This window comes from Apostichopus japonicus, chromosome 18 (genome assembly GCF_037975245.1).
Source record: "Apostichopus japonicus isolate 1M-3 chromosome 18, ASM3797524v1, whole genome shotgun sequence".
NCBI classification, from domain to species: domain Eukaryota; kingdom Metazoa; phylum Echinodermata; class Holothuroidea; order Aspidochirotida; family Stichopodidae; genus Apostichopus; species Apostichopus japonicus.
Window position 1 is genome coordinate 8,602,476 of NC_092578.1, and position 25,846 is coordinate 8,628,321.

The 25,846-nt window shown below is 38.4% G+C and overlaps 2 protein-coding genes across 3 annotated transcripts in view; one reads left to right on the forward strand and one right to left on the reverse strand.

Annotated features, from left to right (window-relative positions):
* The window catches only part of LOC139959077 (SWI/SNF-related matrix-associated actin-dependent regulator of chromatin subfamily A-like protein 1), a 67,745-nt gene that overhangs the window by 11,958 nt on the left and 29,941 nt on the right, over positions 1 to 25,846 (forward strand). Inside the window, exons 6-14 of the mRNA XM_071956639.1 lie at positions 1,663 to 1,824; positions 3,608 to 3,673; positions 4,181 to 4,321; positions 5,809 to 5,940; positions 6,496 to 6,564; positions 7,466 to 7,539; positions 7,940 to 8,039; positions 8,878 to 9,060; positions 9,293 to 9,393. Of these exons, the coding sequence (XP_071812740.1) occupies positions 1,663 to 1,824; positions 3,608 to 3,673; positions 4,181 to 4,321; positions 5,809 to 5,940; positions 6,496 to 6,564; positions 7,466 to 7,539; positions 7,940 to 8,039; positions 8,878 to 9,060; positions 9,293 to 9,393 (1,028 nt within the window). The remainder of the gene's footprint in view (positions 1 to 1,662; positions 1,825 to 3,607; positions 3,674 to 4,180; positions 4,322 to 5,808; positions 5,941 to 6,495; positions 6,565 to 7,465; positions 7,540 to 7,939; positions 8,040 to 8,877; positions 9,061 to 9,292; positions 9,394 to 25,846) is intronic.
* On the reverse strand, positions 11,377 to 18,227 carry LOC139959080 (uncharacterized). 2 transcript variants are annotated; one of them, XM_071956650.1, is made up of 3 exons: positions 17,425 to 18,227; positions 14,342 to 14,518; positions 11,381 to 12,905 (listed from the first exon to the last, which is right to left on the reverse strand). In XM_071956650.1, the coding sequence occupies exons 2-3, from the start codon at positions 14,498 to 14,500 to the stop codon at positions 11,982 to 11,984; spliced, it is 1,083 nt and encodes a 360-aa protein (XP_071812751.1). In that variant the 5' UTR covers positions 14,501 to 14,518; positions 17,425 to 18,227; the 3' UTR covers positions 11,381 to 11,981. The 2 variants fall into 2 exon arrangements, with proteins under 2 accessions (XP_071812752.1, XP_071812751.1); XM_071956651.1 differs by lacking the exon at positions 17,425 to 18,227 and having other exon boundaries at positions 11,377 to 12,905.

Below are 25,846 nucleotides of genomic sequence, written 5' to 3' on the forward strand. Positions count from 1 at the left end.
TCTGTCAAAGCCATGGACTTACAGTTACTTAGTGTGATGTTTGCATTGGATATGACAAAATTCTTTTCTTTTGGTCCTGTCTGCTTGCTAATTATGTAAGAGAGTGTTGCTTAGTTGTTCAAGCCATCCTCTGGCAGACACTGGTGTTACTTTTGTCTTTTTCTTGTTGATAAATTTGCATCCAGTCTAATAAATTATTAGCTTGTCTTCTTCAACTCATACTCTATCCTCTGTCATACTGTATATTGATTTGCTTTATTTTTGGCTAACCTGCAGGAGCTGGGTCAGGCTTTTGCCCCTACCCCCTCTCATCCCCCTCCCCTTTCCCCTCCCCCAATCACATTGGTAAAATAATGGACTTCAGTACTGTTCAGTTCATTATGTTGTTTCCTTGGGCAATACACTTTAACCTTTGTGTACATTAAATGCCACCTGTGAGGTAACATGTACAGTATATATTGCAGACTGTGTAGGAATATGGCTGCACCTTATGGGATGTTCCCCAGGAGATTCAGTAGATATGGTACACAACACTTTATATATTGCAGAGTGTGTATGAATATGGCTTCACTGTGTGGGATGTTCCTCAGGAGATTCAGTAGATATGGTACACAACACTTTATATATTGCAGAGTGTGTATGAATATGGCTTCACTGTGTGGGATGTTCCCCAGGAGTTTAATTAGATATGATACATTGTGGTGACACAGGAGCCACTGTTTGAATTGTGTAGACTTGGGTGTGTGGGTGTGATAAGTTACCGGTGACTATCAGACTTTAAATGTTCCAAAGTCCTGGCAGAAGGAAGAATCTTACATGGCTTTGCTACAAGACTCAAAACTAAAACAATTATAAGTATAAAAATTAATTATGCCCTGAATAAGTTAGAGCAGATTTTGGTTTCAATGTTGGTAAACTTCCAAAAAATTATTCAAAATGTTATCATTGCAATTGACTAAACTATGTCATCCCTGCCCAGAGTCCCCACCCTCCTAAATGATAGATTTACTTTGCTCCTCTCTTACCTGTCTCCCACTCCACAATTGCACTTTCCTATTTACCTAACTACACATTTGGAAACGTTCTAGCACTGCGCCCTCGCTCCCTGGGCCACGCCCACTAATTCCCCCTTCCGTATCGAATGAATTTGATTTGATCCTCAACAATTCATCACCTGGGTGCTTTTTCATCACTCTATGAAATGAGTGATCCACAATCATTTTTCACAGGCAACCCAGAGACTAAAACTTTGCAAGTGAAGCACAAAGTCACCTTGATGGAACAGAAAAGATCAAGAGGAACCAAAAAATATTGTTTTTGAATCCTTTTCTGAAAGAAATCTATGCAATGGTGATGCTGATGGAGTGTGTATCAAAAGTAAACATGCGATTGGACAGTATACACTGATTTACATGAATATTCATAATTTTATAATACTGTTCATTCAATCAAAGTTAAAATGGAAAGCCAAAATAAAAAAAATTCTGAACAATTGCTCATCGTTTTCTCCCAGCTTTTTCAGATTTAACTGAACTATGAAATAATGAAGCTGGATAAAATGTTGGGTTTGTTGTATTTTTGTGCCAAAAAGCCTGAATGAGGGGGCTACTTCATAAGACTTTTTACTCTGCGTATGGAACTACAATTTGCCTTCTTCCCCAGGCATTTGAGAAGTGGGTACCATCGCTCGACCCAGAGGATATCCATGTGGTTGGGTCAGGACAAAGGAAGATCGATTCTGGTCTGGTCACCATCATCAGTTACGATCTCATGTCAAGGAGGTCAAAAGAATTAGCGGCGCAGAATTACCAAGTTGTGGTAATGGTAGGTGCATAAAGCCATTTGCAAAATATGGGCGTCCCCCCCTCCCCCAAGTGGGTTGCGAAAAAAGCTTTTGGTCAGTTTCAGGACTTTACTAGACTTTGGAAAATTTATCTGCAGTTTTTCAGATTTTGCTCACAAAGACCGATTAAGCTATTTTGTTGTTGTTGAAGTTATAAAGGCCATATTCCAAGCTAGCTGTCATGCATTTTGAGCATTGATTCTGAAGGATGTGGGTCTGGTGGGTCGTGGCTCAGTCTTCATATATTATCCTGGGTCGTGGGCCTCAACGTTTGGAGGACTGCTCAATTATAGTGTCATTTCTGGAAGGACTTTGAAGAATTTTTGGTTGTCTCCCTGGCAAACCTAAACTTTCTGTTTGGATTTTCCAAAAAGCTTTAATTGTCTAACAGAATTAAAGAGAGATCACCACTAACCAGTACTTAGGGCCATTTTCTGTGAAAACTGGTCCCGAGTTGAGAGTAATTTTGGTGGCACCAGGGGCTGCTTGAGTGTAGTTAGGGGCCATTTGGCATTTTTAAATCTATTCCTTAATGTATACTTCTGTATTGAACTATGCAGAAACAAGTTTCCATGTACAATTTTGCATTTTGCTGTTGATTCTGGCTTTCATTAAAGATCAAAATATTATCCCAGAGTGCTTGATTGGCTGGACATTAGTAACTGTCAAAGGAGGGTCCTGGCTATATTTTCTCAAGGATATAAAATGGCTATTTAGCAATGTATGTAAGCCTTTTGCCCCTAGCCCCTGTGCATTTGCACCCTTGCCACCAACTAAAGGGTTAACAGCTTAATTGGTAGCACACAGGACATGAAGGTACAGTGTCAGAAGCCCAGTAGGATACTGAGGGGGCTGCAGCATAATGCAGCCAGGCTCCATAGGACATAATCTACTGTCCTCAACAGTTTAACACAATAGGCACTGCAAGTGTTCAGAGACAATCCCTATTGTTTGATATTGTTTCATTCTAGCCGAACAGGATTATGCAGTCACTGCAGATTGTCTGTTTGACACAGTGGTGTAATCCCAAAATTACTTGTTTGATACTAGCCAAGATATCTACCACTCCGTTTATCCTCACCATCCCCTACCATCCCTCACTGCCCCCTGGATCTTTCCACTGCCCCCTGGGGAGGAGGGCCGTACCCCACTCCCCCCAACTTTGGACATCACTGCACTAGATAAAGTAAAGTGTCATAAAGAGCATTTTCTAATAAGAGAATTTTTTTCCATTTTGGATTCCTCAAAAAAGTGTTCTCTTTGACACAAGTGACTTTCGTGATACTAAAGCATCATAAAAATGCACTTTTAAATAGTTTAACTTTAAGTGCTGAGATATCATTCAGACTAGAAAAGAAGAGGGCAAAGACATTGCAACTTTGGAAAATTGTCCGAGTAACAGAATACAAAAAGAATGAGATCGTTTCTTACTCGCTTTTAAAAAGTAACTTTCGATTGTTCGAAGAAGAAGATTCCCGGCAATTCCTTAAAACTGATTTTTTTTTCTGTAAAACACCATATAGCAATGATAATCTGAGTTTCCGTAAAACACCATATCAAATGAGTTAAGATTTGCCATAGTTGGCCACCAAAAGGTACTCCAAACAACAGGTGTCTTCATGGTCTTACAGTCAGTGCAAAAATGCAATCAAGGAGAATGTTTGCCCGAAAAGGAAAAACATCGGATGCTTTTATACATCATTTTAGTTCATTTAATACGGTCTTTAAATTAATATCTCGTTGGCTGTTTTGTCCCTGATACAGGATGAATCTCACTTTCTGAAAAATTTCAAGACGGCAAGGACGAGAGCTGCCATGCCAATTCTCAAGGTATGAGGTTTCATTGTTCTATTCTTTGTTCTCTCCTGTAAATTTATACAAATTATACCTAAAGAAAACACTTGAAATTTCAAGGAATTATTTTCAGTTTTATTCATATATTTGAACATTATTATGCACTAAAGTTTTGAAATCAATGACGACACTTGAGCCGTCCTACTCTGTTGGAATAATGTTTGATATCTTATTCAGGGAGCTGACAATGTTAAGAGCAAGATTCTGACAACTTTCAGAGCTGAGTATGACATTGGAACCTCCCTTCATCACCATCCCCCACCCCCCTCCCCCACCTTTCTCTCTCTCCTCTACTTGGTTATAATTCCTTGGTGAAATCTAATGGTGCCAACTTTAAAAGTTAAAGTTTCAAAAGCATGAAATCTCTTATAAATTAAATTAACAACATTCATGTTCTTTTCATGGTGAACAAATTCTTTTGATGACCACGAAAGAGATTGTTGACTCCATTTTAAATAATGCCAAACCTTTGACCTTTCCCAGCATGCTCCAAGAAGAATACTCCTCTCAGGGACTCCAGCTCTCTCCAGGCCGTCTGAGCTATACATGCAGATACAGGCCATTCACTCGTCCTTGTTCCCGTCATTCCACGAATTTGCACTGCGTTACTGCGACGCTAAACAGGTTGCTACTTCTTTCTTTGTTTTATTATATTTATAATCCTTCTACTAGCTGAGTGAAATATTGATAGATCTGTCTATAGAGATGAGAAATGATACAAAATACAAAAAAAGGACATAAACACAGTTGGAGGGAATATCAGCTGAAATTTATTAATGGATATTTAGTAATAGTGAAGCAACATTTCCAGACTATTGGTAGTAGTTACACTACATTGATGCTATTGATATATCAAGCTCTACAGTATGTCATAAAATCAAAGGATATGGATCATTATATTTCATGCATGATGGAGAAGAATAGTCAAAGACCCCGGTCACACGTACATTTTTTCAGACATAACGATGGTCCAAACCATGGTCGGACCATGGTTCGGTTTGCGTGTGACCGCTCTCTACTATGGTCCAACGATCATCGGACCATCGTCCACTAAAGATGGTTGTTAGCATCGTTAGCCCCGAATTAACCATTGTCCGACCATGGTTAGGAGGAAGAACCATGCGTGTGACCGCAATTGCATTGTCCGACTATGCATTTTAGCATAAACACTGACATTATCTACTACTTACAACTAAAAACCCGCGAAACATAGTCAAAACCATGACCACTGACCTACCCAACGCAACTTGATAGCTTTGCAAAAGCATAACTTACTCACTGATGCATGTGTCCACGAATAATGATAGTCCGAATATAGTACAAAGTCATGTGAGTACATGTGGCCGCTACCATAGTTACTTTAATATGGTCATGGGGAATGGTTGCAGTTTTATTAAACTAAATGAAGTGAGTGTCAGTGGTTAAATTTAAAAAAAAACTAATAGCTGAGGCTTTTAATAATATAATATTTAAAGTGTTTTTGAGAGACTTGAAATCCTCTTTTCACAATATATTTTTTTTCAAGCAAAAACACAGAATTAAAAACAAAGGGAACAAGATCGATGAATGTGCATTTGCATATTGTGAAAATAAATTTACATACTGATTTACATACTAATTTACATAATATTGAATGCTAATGTCCCCCTTTTGATACTAGTGATGCTGCTAAGTATCTATGAAACGTTTTGTACATTTTTATTGAAACCGAAAAGTACTTTTTTTATAACGTAACACAGTAGAGTAACCAAGGGCTGGGGAGCTGAACAAGGTGAAGGGGGGGGGGGGGTTGGTAAGACTGCAGGTTTTCTTTGAAATTAAGCTTTGTGCACTTTAATTGTAATAATTAAGTTCCATTGGTTCCATTGAAGAAAAAAAGATAAATGGCTTAAGTTGTCATAAGTACAACATCTTCAAGGCATAAGAAAATAAAATATTCTCTTTCCACAATCCAATTTTATGAACAAAGCCAATCAAGCAAATAACAAACAAATAGATAAGCAAACAGACAGACAAGTTTATAGAGCTGCTAGTTAAGGTCGTTGCTATGGTTCTTGCTTATGTACTTTTACTGACTCCACGCTGCCATTCTTACCATTTCATCGACTCAGAATGCCTGGGGCTGGGACTATTCCGGTTCTTCAAATCTCTCCGAGCTGCAGCTGATCCTGGAAAGGAAAATCATGATCAGACGGCTGAAGAGCGACGTCCTCTCACAGCTGCCGGCCAAAACCAGACAAAAGGTACTCGTACCCGGGTACTCATTGTACTCACACTGAATAACTGGACTTGTTCAGTGAAGAACTGTTCAATCACTTCATCTAAAAACAGTTTTAAAAAAAAGATTGTAGTTGTGGCATTTGACTGTATATGATTCAATGCCATTTTCATATTGATTTGATGACCAAAAATATTTTATACCAAATGGATTAACATAGGTCATTGATATTTTGAATTCTACATTTAAAGGTGGGGGGAGGGGGAGGTCCAAAAAGGCCTTTTGGTTTAAGATTTTAAATTTGGATTCAATATTCAGCTTTACAGTGATTTGCAGTTTGTAATGTGTAAACTTTAGGATTAGTTTCAGTTTTTACTCTGTGAAATGTATGGAATTGTATTTCTGCCTCCACCTCTGCCGTTGAAAGTCGATTGTTGACCCATGGGTATAACTGGTAGTAGCAACCCCCCCTCCTCTCCCCTTCCCCAACCACCATCCTTTTTTTGGCAAAGGTCTGAATGGGCAAATGGAAAAATCATGGAAATTGAAATTTTATGGTAATTCTGTTTCATTATTCCAGGTTATCATGGATCCAAAAAGTATAAAGACCAAAGGATCAACTCTGAAATCACTAGCAACTGCAGCCAAGGTAACCATTTTTTTGCTCATGTAGCCTTAAAGTTAATCCCCTCAGAACATTTCTTCCTCACTAAAATGACCTAAAAACCAGTGGTAAACCTCATCTGATATCACACATGGTCAGCAGCTATTGAAAACACAACAGAAAATACACCTTAGCACACGTGGCAATGCTGTGTCCTTTTTTTTTCCCTTTCACATGTAATCTTGTGGCTCTTGAAGTACAAAACATTCTGTGGTTGTATATTTCCATGTAATGAGAACAAAGCAAAACCCAACTATCATCCTTCAGCATCTGTGATAGAATTCTTTGCGATGAACCACCCACCCACCCCCCAGCCCCCCATCCTCTAATGTAATCGAGAAAACTATTCATCAACTTGACAGATGGGTGTGTTAACATTAATGCCACTGGGTGGCCATTTTGTCAGTGTGTGATGTCCTACTGTTGCTTGAAGGTGGAAACTTTTAATACTGACTCTTTGTATGTCTTTTAAGACTGTCAAGGTGAATGTGAAACTGTGTTCACTGAACCCAATGCCGGTATTGGATCATGCTAAAGAACTTAATATGATAGATTCATTATTTGCAAAACTCATCTGTAGTTGTGGAATAGATAGATGTTGAATTTAAAATAAAGAAAAGGTCCATCAAACTCTTTAGTTGCCTAATACTATGTGGGTGCTGTAATATTGTTGTATTTACATTAGCTGCAGTATTTTAGTAAGGTGTGTTAATAGAGTATTAAAACTGATATTTCTAAAACGGAATAACTTTTATATTAGTTCTCATGGGCAAATCATTGACTGAACTTATCTTTTATTACATAAGCCAAGCAGTGAAATTGATTGATGTTTCGAATATTTCACAGTATGGCAAATAATGAAAATTCTGTACTGTCTTCTTTGCAGAAGGAAAAGGCAAACAGGAACATGATTCTTGCCTACTATGCTGAAACAGCCAGACTGAAAATACCTGCGGTTAGGTAAGGCTCAGTTTTAATAATGCAGTGGTTGGGGAGAAGGGACGTGTGAGGGGGGGGGGAGGTGAATAGTACTTAATGGTAAGAAGGTAATAGAAAAGAAAATTGAAGACACCATGCCAATTTGAAGACAAAAGATATAATAGACATAATTTGAGACTAACCTACAAAAAATGGTGCTGTATGTCAATTGAAAGTTGCTGCAAACTATCTTGTTCACCTTACACAACAGGGAAATATCATCGAGTTTGCAATATGTGGCAATTTTTCAGATGTTTGTTATGCGTTCGACCAGGGACTGGCAAAAATTTCTTGTCTATGGCATCTTTGAATCAGTCATCTACAAACAATACATTTAATAAAGTGAAATTTTAATTATATATATGCTTTTTCTTTCATGTAGAGCATATGTCGAAGATCTGTTAGAAGGGGATAAGAAGTTTCTGATATTTGCTCACCATCAGGATATGATGGATGCCCTTTGTGAAGCCTGTGATACTAAAGTACTACTTTATCATTTTAAATGTTTATATCATCTCCACCCCAATATTAACAATTGCCACTGACTAAGGATACAACATAAATGTTACTGAAAGAACTAAAAGAATTTTCTGGTGACAAACAATGTTAAACTTTTTATTGAAGAAAAAAATTTTCCACCACATTTCAATAATATCTCACCCCTAACTCGAGATACGGTAATTGAACATAACCTCTTTTGACTGGCTATTCCTACCCGGCCCCCTCCCCCTTTATTAAGATTTTTTTTTTTGCAATAAAGATATGGATTTGTTTTGAAAGTCCCACAATATCACCTGGGAGATGAATGTATCAAAAATCTCTTGGTTGGACAAAGTTTGTCAAAGGACAGTGATGGGAATTTCATAAACATCCCTCATTTCATCTTCCATGTAAAACAAATACAACATCAGACCTATTACTCATATTTTGCCCACAATCATAATTGCATTTATCTGAGCCTGGGAGGGCTTGAGAATGAAATAACCAAACACTTGAAATTCTCAATAATAATCTATATATAAAGGATTTATTGTATACATTTTCCAATACGATATCCTGTATTTTGTTTAGCGATCTTTCAAGTACTCCTCAACCCTCCTTTGGAATAAACTCCCTCTCAACATAAAGAATGTTGTGTCTGTGGAGATGTTCAAAACTGTTTTGAAGACACACCTGTTTTCATTGTTATAATTGTTATGTTTACTCTTATTGTATCTTGTGTACATACATATCTTTCACTCTCTTTTATACAGCGCAGCGAGACTTCATAGTTGTGCTATATAAGAACTGTTTATTATTATTATTATTTTCCTTTGGCAGAAAGTCGGTTACATCCGGATCGATGGTAGCACGCCACCGCAACAGCGTTTCAAGTTCTGCGAGGATTTCCAGACAAAGGACAAATACCGTGTGGCTGTCTTGTCAATCATGGCTGCCAACTCTGGCATAACCCTGACAGCCGCATCCTTGGTCCTGTTTGCAGAGTTATTCTGGAACCCTGGAGTGAGTGAGGCCAGAATATAATTTGCAATGAAAAGCCGTATATATCTATGCTCCGAAACATAAGCACCTAGTGCAATACCAAGGGGGGGGGGCGGTGGGGAGGAGATGTTGTCTATTGACGGCAGATAAGTTCAAATTCTTCACCTATCTCAAGAAGTTTTTCCATTCCTCTTGAATTTCACTGTGGTAAAGATCATGACTGTATTTATTTATTCTTTTTCATTTTTATCAGATTCTAATGCAGGCAGAGGACAGAGCACATAGGATTGGTCAGTCCGATGCGGTCTTTATACATTACCTCATCGGCAAAGGAACTGCAGATGACCTCCTGTGGTAAGTAAATTAAATCTGTTCTCCTCTGTGAGTTGGATATTCAACCGTCCACCACTGTCCATCCCGACATTTTGAGTTTTATATCCAATTAAGCGGCCAAGTGACACCCATCAAGGCATCCTGGACAAAAAGGACCATTCCGTCCCTCTACATCAGCAGCAAAGTGTGTAATGAAACAGTGAGGGGGTCCTCCCCGCACAAGGATAAGGGTGCAAATGTACGAGATATCGAATCTGATTAGGTGGCTATTGAGGGTTATGCCCCTCGAATTGCTCTGGGCCCTAGGGACACTGCCGGATTGCCCATTAACTGGTCTGTCTGCTCTTTCTCGTACATGAAATCTCTCTTCCAGTTCCATTACCAACTAACATCATGACACAGTAGCATAATGTAAAGGTTCACCAGGCTAGGGGGTGCAGCCTGTTTCGTACATTACCATATTATATGCATTCAATAAACTTTCACTAAACTTTTAACACCAAATGCTATAAAGATGTGAATTTTGACCTAAACTTGCAGAAAATCTCCAGCAGTATTGGTAAAACAATGAAGTTCATTCACCGAGATATCCATATTATTTAAGGGAGCCACGATCTCGATATTATATTTCTTGCTGATATAAAATTATCCTTAATCTTACAAGCCCCTGAAAGGTGCCAAATATTGAAGGGTTTTAAGTACAGAGTTTCGTTTGATGGAAGTAGGTACTTCTAATTTACAATGATATACTGGTATCTGTCAAGTTTAAGTTGAAACTGGTATAAGCTAGGTCACTAATGGGTATCATTGGTTAATACAAGGAAGAAGAAGAAGTAGAAGAAAACAAACAATAGAAGTAAACTAGGTGTGTCAAGGTCAGCATGCAAGAAACAGTTGGACTGTTTACTCCCCTGCCATATGATTCTCTTAGAATTCCGGACATAAAGGGAGCGGTCATCCATGATCATGGAATGTAGAAATGAGCTTCCGTTGGCTTCCTAACGGGTCGGCTGTTTGTCAGAACCTGACGGGAGTGGCGCTTAGGAGAGTTGGCCTTGCTCAAGGCAATACTAAAATATCTTTCAGTTTCAGGGGATTTGAGGACCGATACTTACAGTCAGATGTAACCTGGTGTAGGGTTACATCTGTTTAGTGCCTTGGTCTGATACCTGGTGCTATACGAGAGGGCATTAGTTCTTAAAGGCATTGCAGACTCGCGCCAAACCGCGTGCCGACCTGTGAAAAAGTTAACTATCCTTTGCTTGCAAGTGAAGTTTTTTTTCTTGTCGCTACAAAATGCAGACAGTAATGAAACGTGATACCTTGTTATCTTTTATCTGGACATAACAACTCCCTGCTGAGATGTCCATCGCTACTCTTTACACTGTGTTATGGGTATTGACCATAGCTGCATGTAGTGACTGTACACTAGTTTCTAATTTCCGACAGTAGCATGCTGTGTGTGTTTGTTCTGGGATCGATGGTGGTGTCTAACACTTCTGTTACACCTCAGTCGAAACTAGGTCAGATTACCGGCATGAGACGTTTCTTTGTGTGCAAGTCTTCATACCCTTTATCTGGGATCAAGGATACTGCATGACTCTCATGGTCATATGGTGGAACTTTCCACTGATGTCACTCACCATATCGACCTTTTTATGTAGCCTTCTTTACTCTGAGGATTCTAAAAGAAACTAATCTAGGATAGGCTAAGCTCGGCTAGGGAGGGCTGGACTGTACTGGGCTGAGCTGAGCTGAGCTGAACAGAACAACTGAACTAAGTGGGTAAAGTCTGCTAAATAAATTTGTAGCAAAGTGTTTCCATGTGAAGTGCAGTGCACTTCAACTTCATCATCTAGTAAATGGATTACCTTGCTAGTGTAACATGATGGTTAATATTGAGCACCCTGATAAATGACCAGTTTTGGGGAGATTAATGGGTTAGATTCAGAGAGTCAGAGATTACTAGGCAGATGTCATGATATAACATACGGAAGTTTTATTCAGGCTTTTGAGAAATGCTTGGCCTCTTTGAGTGCAGAATTAAGACTGACATACAGAAAGATATTGTCCTTGAGCAATTGTCCTTGGGCAAGGCGCTTTATCTCCATTGCCTCTCTACACCCAGGTGTATAAATGGGGACTTGCGAGGTAACTTGTAAATTTAGTTGCTTGCGCCGGTTTGTGGCTGCACCCTATGGGAAGTCCCCGTGGGACACATGGTTGTGGTGCACTGTGGTGCCCCAGGAGAGATTGTTTGAATTGTGCACACTTTGGTGTGTAGGTGTGACAAGTTACCAATGACCAGGGTTAAGTTGTAAAAGTCGTGTGAAAGGGCCTTGGCCCTGTACAAGACTGTAAACCTAAAATAATATTAATGATAATGATAGAAAACATCAGAATTATTACTGAACTCTCACGATCATGGATTTATAACAACGAAGTCTTTACCAATCTTTTACAATTCAGGAGAGAAGAAAGATAAAAAAGTACTTTGCATTTCGTCATCTGTTCTAAGTCGTTTTAACAGTCTCTATTACAGGTAACACTTTTATCTGTGTCCGTCTTCAAACCTTCCTGAATTCAAATTGATCATTTTCAATTGATTTCTATACACAGTACTTGTAGTTTGCTTTAATAATTTTGTCCAGCAAGTTTTCTGAAAATGTCTTTTCAAAGTAGCTTTTCAGTTCTCTCTCGGTCATTTCATATTTCTCTGCCCCGCCATCTTCATCAAAACTACTGAACGTGAGCTTCTCGGGGCTTCCCGCTACTACGACAAACTTATCCTTTTGGAAACCTGTGAATACAAAAATGTCAACACCTTTTGACATTCTTTTCTCTCCCCTTGACAATTGCTGCCAATATTGATTAAAGACTACCCTAGCATTTGGTTCTTCCAGCAAGTAGATTATCCAGACTTGCCAATCATCTCCATTTGCATCCGTCATCACCTGATGATGTTTCGACAAGGATGCAAGTGCTTTCTGTGGCACTCTTGCACACCATAGTAACCTGCCATCTTGTTTAAAGAACTTGTTGTACATGTGGTGGCATTTGTACACGGGAGACTCTGCCACAAAATCTAACGGGATAGCTCTCAGGAGAGGCGGCCTTGCTCCAGGCTCCACGAGATGTCTGCTTCCAGGGAACGTGACGTCGCAAACGACAGTCGTCACGTGGACGACGTAGCCCTGTATAGGATCAAATCCATTCAGTGCCTTGGTCTTATACCCAATGTTTTGCAGCAGGGCGCTTGTGAAGGGATTAATTGTACCACAAGACCCTCCATGGCCGCTTAAAATATGATACTTTCCGATGATGTCACTCGTTTCATTCAGAGGTCTGGCAAATAAATGTCCCGTCGTGAACGGCACCTTCTTTTTGATACATTCAGCGATCCTGTTCAGGAGATTTTCTGGATCTTCCTTGTAACATTCTAGTGGGTGCTCTATACCCAGACGGTCTTCAAGAAAGGCAACAGTCTCTGATCTCGTCAATGGGTAGGGCTGTTGTTTTGTTCCTTCATAAGTCTTGAAAACGAAAAAGATGGGGGGGAGGAAATTAATAATCTCAGGAGAAGTTGACAAATATCCTGTTACCCACTTAGTTTTGGTATCATCATTTTTAGCCTTTAATATTGTTTTATATTTACATAAATGTTTGACATTAGAATCTAACTTGAATATTTACCATCAGTTTCTTCCAATATTTGTAAAATTCTGTTGATATACACTTAAGAAAGTCTTGAGTGATCACTCCCTTTCCCCTTTCCCCAACCTCTTCCCAGTAACAGTATTAAATATAAAAATAATCAGTTTTTTATAATAAAAAAAAACTGGTAGTCTTGTGTTCCAGCCACTTTGATTGATAAGCCTTTCTTGTTGCCAGGGTGAAATGTGGCGTTAAAGTAATACCTGGACTGATGTCAGTGATTTTTTTAAAACTTTTTATCTAATCTGAGTTCTATTCTTCAATCCCTCTTTACCTCTTTAGAAGCAACTTCAAAACACCTGAGTAAGTAGAATGTAGGTTCCGGAAATAAGGGAGTGAAATTTCTCGTCATTTCTGAACGCCCAAATTTAGTACAAATGATCACTGTCAGTTCTGTACGTGTAACAGTATCTACAACAAGCACATTGAAGGCAAACACCACCTGAGAACCGAATTTGCTTGCTAAACTCAGTAATGAATTTGATACTCTTTGTAACATATTCAAGTACAAACATTCTAGTGTTTGTTTAACAAGGTTTGTATTTGTTGATCAGATTGTATTCAATCTCAATATCTTTGTTTGTTATCATCCATGAACAATCCGGGCTGAGTAACATTAGCTTTAATAAGATGGGGCAGCCTATTTACAATACCTGCTAGTCATAAATACAACTGAAGAATATTTCAACTCTGTGATTGGTTTACCGCCATGGTAAACAGAATTGAAATTGAAAATTGAAAACTATTTATTTCCACTTCACCATAACATAAACAAAGTGAGCATATAACAATTGAAATAACAAATACATTCCATAGGAATCAAACAATTGATATATACAAATGATGTGAAGTGGGGGAGACCTGGCAGAAGCAGAGCTTATCAAGCCAGGCCTCCAACAAAAAACACACACAACCCCCCCCCCCCACCCCCACCAAAAAACACCTAAACATAGGAAAAGAAACTAGAAACTTTACACATGCTTATTTAATAAAGACCGTTTTAGTTGTTTTTTAAAATGTAATAGTGATTTTGAATTATTGACCTGGGTATCTAGGGTATTCCAAAACCTAGGACCAGTGTATCTAACAGTTAGTTGTGAAGTTACAGAATAGGTATGTTCACAAAATAAATTTGACTGTTGTCTGGTATTATGGTCATGAATTGTATTAGTAGGAGTGAAAGAAGATGAAAACTTTGTTGGAAGCAAGCATTCCAAGAAGCCCTGGTAAGAAAAGTGAGTTTATTAGCCCTTACCTGATATGTCATTGAACTATGTTTCGTAATGACTGGTTGGGACTTTACTAGACACGTCGTCTTTCTCCGGGATGATGTTGACGTTGTCTGAGATGTTAATTGATCCAGGACACTTATGTAGTTTCTCCTCATCAGTCTCAGCCCCATCTGTAGACTCATTGCTATGACCTCTGAAATCTACAAATAACAGAGAGCCAGTGATGCAGTAGTATTGTGGCGTTGTGGTCAAGGCAGTGGACTGGTGATCTAAGGATTACAGGTTCGAGCCCTGGTCAGATCATTGCCTATTGTCCTTGGGCAAGGCACTTTATCTCCATTGCCTCTCTTCACCCAGGTGTATAAATGAGGACTTGCGAGGTAACTTGTAAATATAGTTGCGTGCGCCGGTTTGTGGCTGCATCCTATGGGAAGTCCCCCGGGGGACACGTGGTTGTGGTGCACTGTGGTGCCCCAGGAGAGATTGATTGAATTGTGCACACTTTGGTGTGTAGGTGTGACAAGTTACCAATGACCAAGGCTAAGCTGTACACAAAGCATAGAGACTTTAGTGTTTATTTGCGCCTTATAAGAACTGTGTATTATTATTATTATTAACAGTTGGTGAATTGCTTTGATATTAAAAGATAGCATTTCGATTATATGGGTCGGCATCCTCAAGTAAGGCTGCGTTTATATTACGTGTCCGAACTCTGCGTTCGCTTTTTCAGCATCAAAACAAGATCGATCGATCAACTTGAATCTTCTCTCGTTTGAAACAGACCACCCTGCTCAGCATCAAACCTTGCTCTAGTGACCACCGGGCAGGAATTTTGAGGTTTTCCATACCATTAAGTACCATTTACCGCCCCCCCTCCCATGTCCCTTCTCCCCAACCACTGCATTATCTAAGCCAGGGGTTCCCTAACTGGGTGCATGAGCCCCCAGGGGGTGTGTGAGTCCATCACAGGCGGTTCCTGAGACATTTCTGAAAGTCAAATATAGAGTTCCATTTTGTTGAACTAAAATCTGATATATCATATAATTTAGTAATGTACAAAAGTCGAACCTATCAACAAACTCTTTTCGCGTTCCACTTCCATATGTTGCCATAGTAGTACTGTACCGTGCATGTTATAAATAACTGAATTATGTAACAGACACCGGCTGTTGTGCATATTATAGTATAATAATGACTCAGATCTTGTCTCGAAAAGTTGGGGGTTTGTGGACAACTCTCACATCCACAGGGGGTTCGTGGGGGGATAAAGTTAGGGAAACCCTGGGTTAGATCGTACGCCCCACAATCAGTAGGTCTCTTACCCCAAATCCTCACCAGGAAACAAGATTCTTACGTAGGAGCTATCCAAAATAGCTAATTGGCAGTGTTATTGTGCGGTGTCTTCCATGACTTTATAGTCCCTTCTGGTTTGAGAAATGAAAGTGGGGTCAATTTGGTTCTATTTTTCAACATTTTCGTTATGCATAGCCTTATTGATCAACTCTGAGCTGTATTCACATCACATACTGTATTTAACCCCTGGGTGCTGATTCTAATTCTGATCCTTCCTTGATCTTAGTTTCCAAAGTGTGGTCTGCATTTACTTAGTCTGCAAGTGAGACCCGGAGCTTGGGATCGAAATCAGACAAAATTCCTCAAAGTTAAATGACAATTATATAACATCAATAATTAGGTTTGATAAAAGTATCTACCTGTAAGCACTAGCTGCATGGTAAGGTTATCAAAACACTTGCTTAAAGACCTACAAAACAAAAACTGAGTGGTTGTTGTGTTTTTTAAGAAATGATCTTATGATTTGTAATGGATGACTTCATCGTAACAGGGTATGGCCAATGTTATCCTTGTAAGATATCATTAAAAAGGTCTTGTAACTTTTCCCGAAATGGACTGATTTCAACGGTTGTTATCCCTAATTACTGTAGGGTGTATATGATCTGCCCCTTCTTAGTCCCCGAAAACGTTCCCGATATTGTAATATTGTGGAAAAATTTCCTTCATGTAGTGGAAACACTGTCACAAACTTATGTTATGCAATAGATCATTGTACTTAGCACTAGGTATAAACTATGCCCCATTGCAAAAACAAAGAACCAACAACAGTATACTGTATATGCTTTTCGTAGATTTCATTCATGCAATAATAGAATGATAACGTAAAGAAAATTATTCCTCTGCTAAATCTGATAAAATGTTGTGGATATCAGGTGTGAGTTGCGCTGACCCCAAATTACACACGAAACTTGCACCCATACAATAATGGTACAACCTGCAACTTCTTTACAATTGAATCGACATACCACAGAGAAAAGTTAAAGAGCAGAAATTGGAATCAGCTCCAACAATACACGTCATTCCCATATGTCGTATTCCACACACAAACAGAGAATGACATCAAACAAGATAGGAAGCCTTTTAACAAACTGTAAATATTTGACTTGATCAAGTCTCCCACAGGCGGAATGATTTTGCCAAAATGAAAGGAATTCATGGGAGACATTTTGCTACTCACATGCATACTGGTCATGAATACCAAAAGTTGAAAAACAAATTTCATGGTCATTGTATCTGATCTGTGGCCTACATTTCATCATGACTGAAAACTTTACAGAAGGGCCCTGTTTTGGGCCCTCACATGACGACAAAAATATTTTTCCTGAACCAGTTTGGTTTACCACATTGCAAATGTTATAACTGCAAATTTTATTACCACAACATTTCAGCAGAATTAGACAAACACTCTAGGAGAAGTAGAATTTTTTAACTTTTCAGAAAATGACCTCTCGTGACTTCAAATGACCTTCAAATTGAGGAAATATGACTGTATGTATTGAAACTTAACTCACACAATCCAGTCATAAAATTTCAGCAAAATCGAATGAAAAATGACGAAAAGGCGGTCATCCAAACACGGTGGCAATAAGAAAATTGTACAGCTTGGAGCAGCAACTGTTACAGTACAAGCCAACTGATCCTTGTTGACCTAACTTGGAAAAATTACCTGCATGCCCATGTTTAAATGCCAATATTTCTGAAGAGAAATTGATTGAATTTAAGTGTTTTGATTCAAACTTCTTTATTCACTTACTTGTTTGATGACGTCCTGGACCAAACCTTCAAAATGGTCTTTCCAGGTTCAACCATGCACACGAAAGATATTTTGATGAAAGGCTCAACTGTTTACCTCTCACTAAGGCTCAACTATTACCTCTCAACAAGACTAAACTATTACTGTCTCTCACCAAGGCTAAGCTATTACCTTCTATCACCAAGGCTGAACTATTACTGTCTCACACCATGGCTCAACTATTACCTCTCACCAAGGCTAAACTATTAACTCTCACCAAAGCTAAACTCACCAAGACTGAGCTATTACTGTCTCACCAAGGCTCAACTATTACCTCTCACTAATTAGGCTAAGCTATTACCTCTCACCAAGGCTGAACTCACCAAGACTGAGCTATTACTGTCTCTCACCAAGGCTGAGCTATTACTGTCTCACCAAGGCTCAACTATTACCTCTCACTAATTAGGCTAAGCTAATACCTCTCACCAAGGCTAAGCTATTACTGTCTCTCACCAAGGCTAAACTATTACTGTCTCTCACCAAGACTAAGCTATTACCTCTCACCAAGGCTAAGCTATTACCTCTCACCAAGACTGAGCTATTACTGTTTCACCAAGGCTCAACTATTTCCTCTCACCAAGACTAAGCTTTTACCTCTCACCAAGGCTGAGCTATTACTGTCTCTCACCAAGGCTAAGCTATTACTGTCTCACCAAGGCTCAACTATTACCTCTCACTAATGAGGCTAAGCTATTACTGTCTCACACCAAGGCTCAGTTTACAGTATTACCTTCTATCGCTAAGACTCAACTATTACCTTCTCTCACTAAGGATATATACATGTGTGTAGGTACTTCTCAACTATACTGAACTCTATCCATCAATGTAATGTTATCACATCTAGCAGCTGAGATTCTGACCTTATAATGTTTTATTGTGCAGGTTGCAGATCAAATATCATAACATATCCAGGGGCTTGTCTGTACATTTTACCATACAACAACAACAAAAAGGAGTTTAACCCCTGCTCGACCTCGCAAGAGGTTGGGGGGGGGGGTACTAGTATAGTTTAGTAGTATAGTTTTGTTGTATACTTTTGTAGAATACTGTAAAGTCATTTATGAGATATTACTAGCCATATACAGTTGCACTACATACTACCCAAATTCAAAGGTCATTGATGATCAAATAAATGTCTTGCAGTAGAGATTGGTTTAAAGGGCTAATCTTTGTACAGTATCTCCCACTATCTTCTACTATCATTTAATCTTGTCAGTATTTATTTTTTATATCCCACCATCGTCTGTGAGTTTGTGCTGAGCTTGTAATGTATTATAATCTTGTCTGTTGTTCATAGCTTTATATACCAATGCATCAATTAGTTTAACCAATTAAGTTTAATAATAATGAAGTGGTATATTGGGAAGCACCTTTGTGCATGTGAAAACCTCCTGAAATTCCCATTGATAGTTATGTGAAAATGTGTGATTATGACACACATTGACACAGATATTTCCCTGGTGGGGGGGGGGGGGGAGAGCAGTGGGGGAGGAAGTGTGTATTACGTAGAACACATGTAGTCACAGGAAGATGCAACAAACCTGCTGGAATTGAAACCCAATAAAGGACAATGAGATTTGATGTGTGAAATTGCATGCTTCCAAAACGAAAGTAATTCCTCATGTTTTTTGTGCCCTTTTTAACTTTTTTTTTACATCTTATTTGTAAGTGAGATGGCAGTTATGGGTTGCCACAACTTTTTGTTTATGCTTACAGTATGTCACTGAGACTCATCATAGTATTTTTCACTTTAAACAAAGCAATATGATCTATCAAAATTTCAAACTGTCCATTTTAATTTTCCCGTATTAAAATGATAATTGACTGCAGTAGGGACAAGCTATAGTGCAAGTTATATTATATATATATTATTATATGTATATTCTTATGGACTTTTCTATCATTAATCCAATAGCCCAAATACATTATCAAAGTGAACTCCAAATCAAGATTGACAGTTAGGCCTAAAATATTGAAAGGTCATCAATTGATCCCAAATATGATAGAGAGTCCAAAAATGGTCATTCATGCTCCAGTTTCATTAATCAATTTACTACCAACCTCAAAGTAATTAACTAGTTAATTATTTGTTCTCTTAAGCTGCCACAGCCACCCACGAAAGGGGGTAGAGCTTATGTGGTACAGTACTGTAGGGGGATAATGCCTGTCTCTCTCTGGATAAAGAGAAGTGGTTATTTTGGGCCATTGCCATCTGCCATACTGCCCTCATTTCCATTCAGAGATACATTTCATACTTTAGATTTGATTTCCTTCTCATTTAACTGCGTTTCATTCCTTTAACAGCCTGCTGGTTCCCCATTTTTTGTTGTTTGCTTTTTCTACACAAACTGTATTATTTATCTAGACATCAACACACATATATTGTGAAACAAAGGTGCTATGCCCATGTCAGTAAGTGTACCATTATAAATACTTACATTTATGAATTCTGCACAAAGTTTCAATTAAGATCCAGATTAAACAACTTCTCAAATATCTTCTATATGGAGTCGCTCAGTGCAGCTGTACATAAAGTTGTCCTGAAATCTCTGTCTTTTTAGCCAAATTGCCTTCCCAGCAATAACAGGATTACATTGTCATGTGATCTCAAAATACCATTATACTTTTAAATCTGATTTAACTTTTAAGTGTACCAGTTTATTCTGTTCCGTAATCACTGCTCTGCAGGATGGCCCATCGATGGTTATATATGTCACATATGGTTTACTGTGTAGGCCAATTTAATTGTCAATTTTATTCCAACGTGAACTTCATCCATACCTGGTTCTATTCCTTCCTTTGACCATTCACTATGTGGGGGATAGAGAATGTTCTAAAGCCCTGTTTCCGTAAACAGTGGTTCGGTTATGAATTTAGCTCTTTTCGTTAAAGGGTGTGAAGACTCGCGCACAAAGAAACGTCTAATGCCGGTAATCTGACCTAGTGTCGAATGAGGTGTAACAAAAGTATTAGACACCACCATTGATCCCAGAAAATACACACACAGCTTGCTACCATCAATAATTAGACACTAGTGTACAGTCAGTACATACAGCTGTGGTCAATACCCACAGCACAGTGTACAGACGATATGTACAGCGATGGACATCTCAGGTCCAGCTAAAGATAACAAGGTATCACGTTTCATTACTGTCAGCATTTTGTAGCGACACAAACAAAATGCCACTTGCAAGCAACAGAAATTTAACTTTTTCAGATGGCCGCACGCGGTTTGGGGCGAGTCTTCAATACCTTTAAGAAATAGTTCAAATGGATAGAATAGACAAGATTTGGAGGGAAGATATGACAGAATAAAAGACATTTGGAAATTGTTTTGATTAATGACTTTAACTTTGGTTGTGAACTTATACAGGAATAAATCAACTTTAATAGCAATGCAATGTTTCAACTCAGATCAATATATGTAAGATCAAGCTGTCATTGGTTTTAGAATTCTTAGTCGAATAATTAAGTGAATATTTAATGAAAATAAAATTAAACAAAACCTCTTAGCAAAATGCTCGTCCACTAAAGAGCCTGTGTAAGAGAACGTGTAAAAGTAAGTCCACTTACTTTGACACATTTAAATATTTAATGGCGATCATCAGTTCTGCTTTGTGAATGTACTATTACCCCCTCACTTTGATCAACATCCTTTTGTTATGTTTAACAATTAGATTGTTCCCTGTAAGTGTCCACCACAATTACTTGCTCCCATTGACTTACACACTAAACTCATCACCTTCCAAGGCCGATAGAGCATAGATAGAAGTTTTCAACTGACATGTCCTACCCCACCATATGATCATAGCTAATGGCTTAGGCTATCACAACTCATTCATCTTTTGCCACCATGACCGTTTAGATTTTGAGTTAGAAGAGCTCAAAGTTTAGCCTAATGCTCCCCAATCCATCTGCCAGCTGTCACTGCGGAATCTTCTTGTTATTTCTTGCGGAATCTTCTTGTTATTTTGCTAAAATACCTTAAATCACCTCCAATCCTGCAGATTTTTAGACCATCAGCTGTTTATTTCATCTTCTTCACATCCAAGCATCAACATCAGTGTGATGATGACTCAGAGAAGGCCCAAAAATCAATACACTAACAGTAGGTCACTTTAGGGCTTTTTTTCTGATTTTGGATTTTAACCATGATTCAGGCAGACATGTACTCCTCTAATTGTGGTGTGATATCTGTACAAGAATGTCGAAACATGTGCAAGAGCAGGCGCGTATCCGAGGGGGGGGGGGGGGCGTTGGTCGCGCTCCGCTTAGATAGTTTTAGAGAACAGACACGCATCCACACCATTATCCAAGACTGATCTGCGCCCATGCACCAATAAATTAACTGTGTCTGAATTTTCGAAATTTCCCTGACCAACATTCCTAAACATACTTCACTCTACTCGTGCAATTATGACCGGTCTATTAGGGGTTGAAGAAGGTTTTTCTGTATTGGTTGTCCATAGATGAAATTTTGTGCAACAATATGGGTATGTTTTGAAGTGAATTTATTTCACGAGAAGTGTGAATTTTCAAAGTCTGAACTAATAATGGGCTTAAAACCTTGAAAAGTGGGGCTGACAGGTATTGTGTGGGCCGCTCCTGTGGATCACCTACAAAAGCAATGATCCACAGGAGCGGCGATGAGGTCGAACATGATGCTTGACTGGTGACAATCTTCAAAAAGGTTATGGATGAAAAAAAAAATATTGGGAAAATACTTGGTTCTCCGGCAAACGTGAACATCTAGTTGGTCATTTTCAAGCCCGAGATGTGTCATTTCCGGTGATCTGGGGGGTGTCAAAACCAGAAATTTTCTTGTACGCTGCACGCCAACCGATGGTGGCGCTCCGCTTAGATAGTAATTCGCGCCCCCGGGTTAGAAAATCCTGGATACGCCCCTGAAGAGAGCTGTCCTAGCTACAGGTGTACAGTATAGTGTCTTATTATTGTGTCACAATTATTGATTGATCAGGTAGTTGTAACATTGTATCACTCAAGGTGAATGGTCAGGTGGTATACAGTGGGTTGTGTCTTAAGTAGTCCAGTTTATTATGTTGATGACACAAACCCTATCATTATTAGTCTATGTGACAGAGCTAACTGTGATGAACAACTTCCTCAAAACACACAAAGCTGGAGACTTCATCAAGTCTAATTATGACATCATCATTCAAGCCATCTGTGCTTTAGTTGTAGCTCTTTTACCTTAAGGAGACACAAACCTATCTATCATTATTAGTCTATGTGATAGAGCTAACTGTGATGAACAACTTCCTCAAAACACACAAAGCTGGAGACTTGATCAAGTCTAATTATGACATCATCATTCAAGCCATCTGTGCTTTAGTTATAGCTCTTTTACCTTAAGGAGACACAAACCTATCTAGCATTATTAGTCTATGTGATAGAGCTAACTGTGATGAACAACTTCCTCAAAACACACAAAGCTGGAGACTTGATCAAGCCTAATTATGACATCATCATTCAAGCCACCTGTGCTTTAGTTGTAGCTCTTTTAGTTAAAGGAGACACAAACCTATCTAGCATTATTAGTCTATGTGATAGAGCTAACTGTGATGAACAACTTCCTCAAAACACACAAAGCTGGAGACTTGATCAAGCCTAATTATGACATCATCATTCAAGCCACCTGTGCTTTAGTTGTAGCTCTTTTAGTTAAAGGAGACACAAACCTATCTAGCATTATTAGTCTATGTGATAGAGCTAACTGTGATGAACAACTTCCTCAAAACACACAAAGCTGGAGACTTGTTCAAGCCTAATTATGACATCATCATTCAAGCCACCTGTGCTTTAGCTATAGCTCTTTTAGTTAAAGGAGATACAAACCCATATCATTATTAGTCTATGTGATAGAGCTAACTGTGATGAACAAATTCCTCAAAACACACAAAGCTGGAGACTTGATCAAGTCTAATTATGACATCATCATGCAAGCCACCTGTGCTTTAGTTGTAGCTCTTTTAGTTAAAGGAGACACAAACCCATCTATCATTATTAGTCTATGTGATAGAGCTAACTGTGATGAACAAATTCCTCAAAACACACAAAGCTGGAGACTTGATCAAGTCTAATTATGACATCATCATGCAAGCCACCTGTGCTTTAGTTGTAGCTCTTTTAGTTAAAGGAGACACAAACCCATCTATCATTATTAGTCTATGTGATAGAGTTAACTGTGATGAACAACTTCCTCAAAACACACAAGGCTGGAGACTTGATCAAGTCTAATTATGACATCATCATGCAAGCCACCTGTGCTTTAGTTGTAGCTCTTTAAGTTAAAGGAGACACAAACCCATCTATCATTATTAGTCTATGTGATAGAGTTAACTGTGATGAACAACTTCCTCAAAACACACAAGGCTGGAGACTTCATCAAGTCTAATTATGACATCATCATGCAAGCTACCTGTGCTTTAGCTGTAGCTCTTTTAGTTAAAGGAGACACAAACCCATCTATCATTATTAGTCTATAATTTTTGTGATAGAGCTAACTGTGATGAACAGCTTCCTCAAAACGTACAAGTCTGGAGACTTGATCAAGCCAGATGTACAGTAATCCACCTGTGCTTTATGAATATATATTTATTTTTATGTTTTCCTTCCTTCTTAATACAATGTTTATTTTACTGAAACAGAGATGAGTTTTTCAAATTTGTGCTAAATGATCATAAACTGTTGAAGGTGTTTACATGATGGCATTGGTTCAGTGTCAACATTGTTAACATTCTACCTTGAAAATATGAAATGAAGAGAAACTTAAAATATACTAATGGCACTACTGTATGACATGACAGATTTAACAAATGACAGCTCACCCAAAGAGGACTTATAAACTAGCATATTTGTCCCAGAGTAAAACAGAATCAGACTTTTCTTACTTTTGTGGGGCGGTTGTTCTTCACAATGTTCCCTTTTATACATTATAAGCCAAAGATGGTGCTTGGGTTGGTGTTTTCCATGTAATGTACTCTCATTTTTTTTATAAACTAACCTTCCTTTCTACATAACTCTCAATTATTGCCTTTGTACCATCATCCTTCTTTAATCAGCTTATGTATATAAAGGGGATTTCATATGCAGTGTCAATTACTACTGTAGGATAACTTGAGAAATCCTATACTTTGTATAATGTTTCTAAGGCAATAAGGAAGTCGTCAGTTTCTCTTTTCCTTGTAAATGTTGTTGTTTCAGGGATTTTTGGTTTGACATTTTAATTGATCGATTATGTCATGGCTAGATGTTACAGAGCTTTTACTTTCATGTTCCAACTTTATGTTGTAATGCTTGAACTATTTATTCTGTTCAGTACTAGTACAGACTTACAGTATGTGTGCACACATAAGTCAACTCATGAGTTCATGGGCTTGCTTAATATAGTATACTGTATATCACATGCTGAGGCTTGAGCCTATGTAGGTCACATATTTCACAGATTTGAATCGTTAATCAAATTTAGGTCACAGTATGGCAAGCCATATGTGCAATTATTCGATAAACCAAGTTTATTGCTGTTAAACGATGGGATGGATAACCATGTTTTTCGAGATATACTCAGTTTATCAACCGAAAAACATGTGATAATATATATGTCACGCTACATGTGCAATAATTTGATAAACCGAGTTTATCGCTGTTAACTCTGTTTTCGATCGATAAACTCAGTTTATAGCTCGATAAACCAAGTTTATCAAATTCGATTTGTCACGCCACATGTGCAATAATTTGATATATATACCGAGTTTATCGTCGTTAACTCTGTTTAACGAACAATAAACTGAGTCTATCGATAAACTCAGTTTATCGCTTGATAAACCGAGTTTCTTTAATTGGAACTATGTTTTCGATCGAAAAGCATAGTTCCTCAAGAAAATCTGATAAACAGAGTTTATTGACTCGAAAAACTTAGATTAACGATTTAGAGACCTCACATTTTTGGCAAGTTCTCTGCTTTTCGCTCGATAAACTGAGTTCATTGCAAAAAACATGGTTATCCAGTCGATAAACTCAGTTTATCGATCGAAAAACAGAGTTTAACAGCCATAAACTTGGTATATCAAATTATTGCACATGTGGCTCGCCATACACAGGGCATTATATGAGAATTAGGCTCTTTGTAAACCTCAATAATTAGAAAACCTTGGGAAAATTGGGATTTAATATGATGATGAGCTGGAGTTGTAGTCAGGTGAAATGTCTGTTCTTAACCTGTTGTATGTGTGATTGTGTGTCTGATAATGGAGTTTGTACAGGCAGCTGAACCTGTTGTATGTGTGTCTGATAATGGAGTTTGTACAGGCAGCTGAACCCGTTGTACAGTATGTTTCCCTGATAATTCAGTTTGCACAGGCGG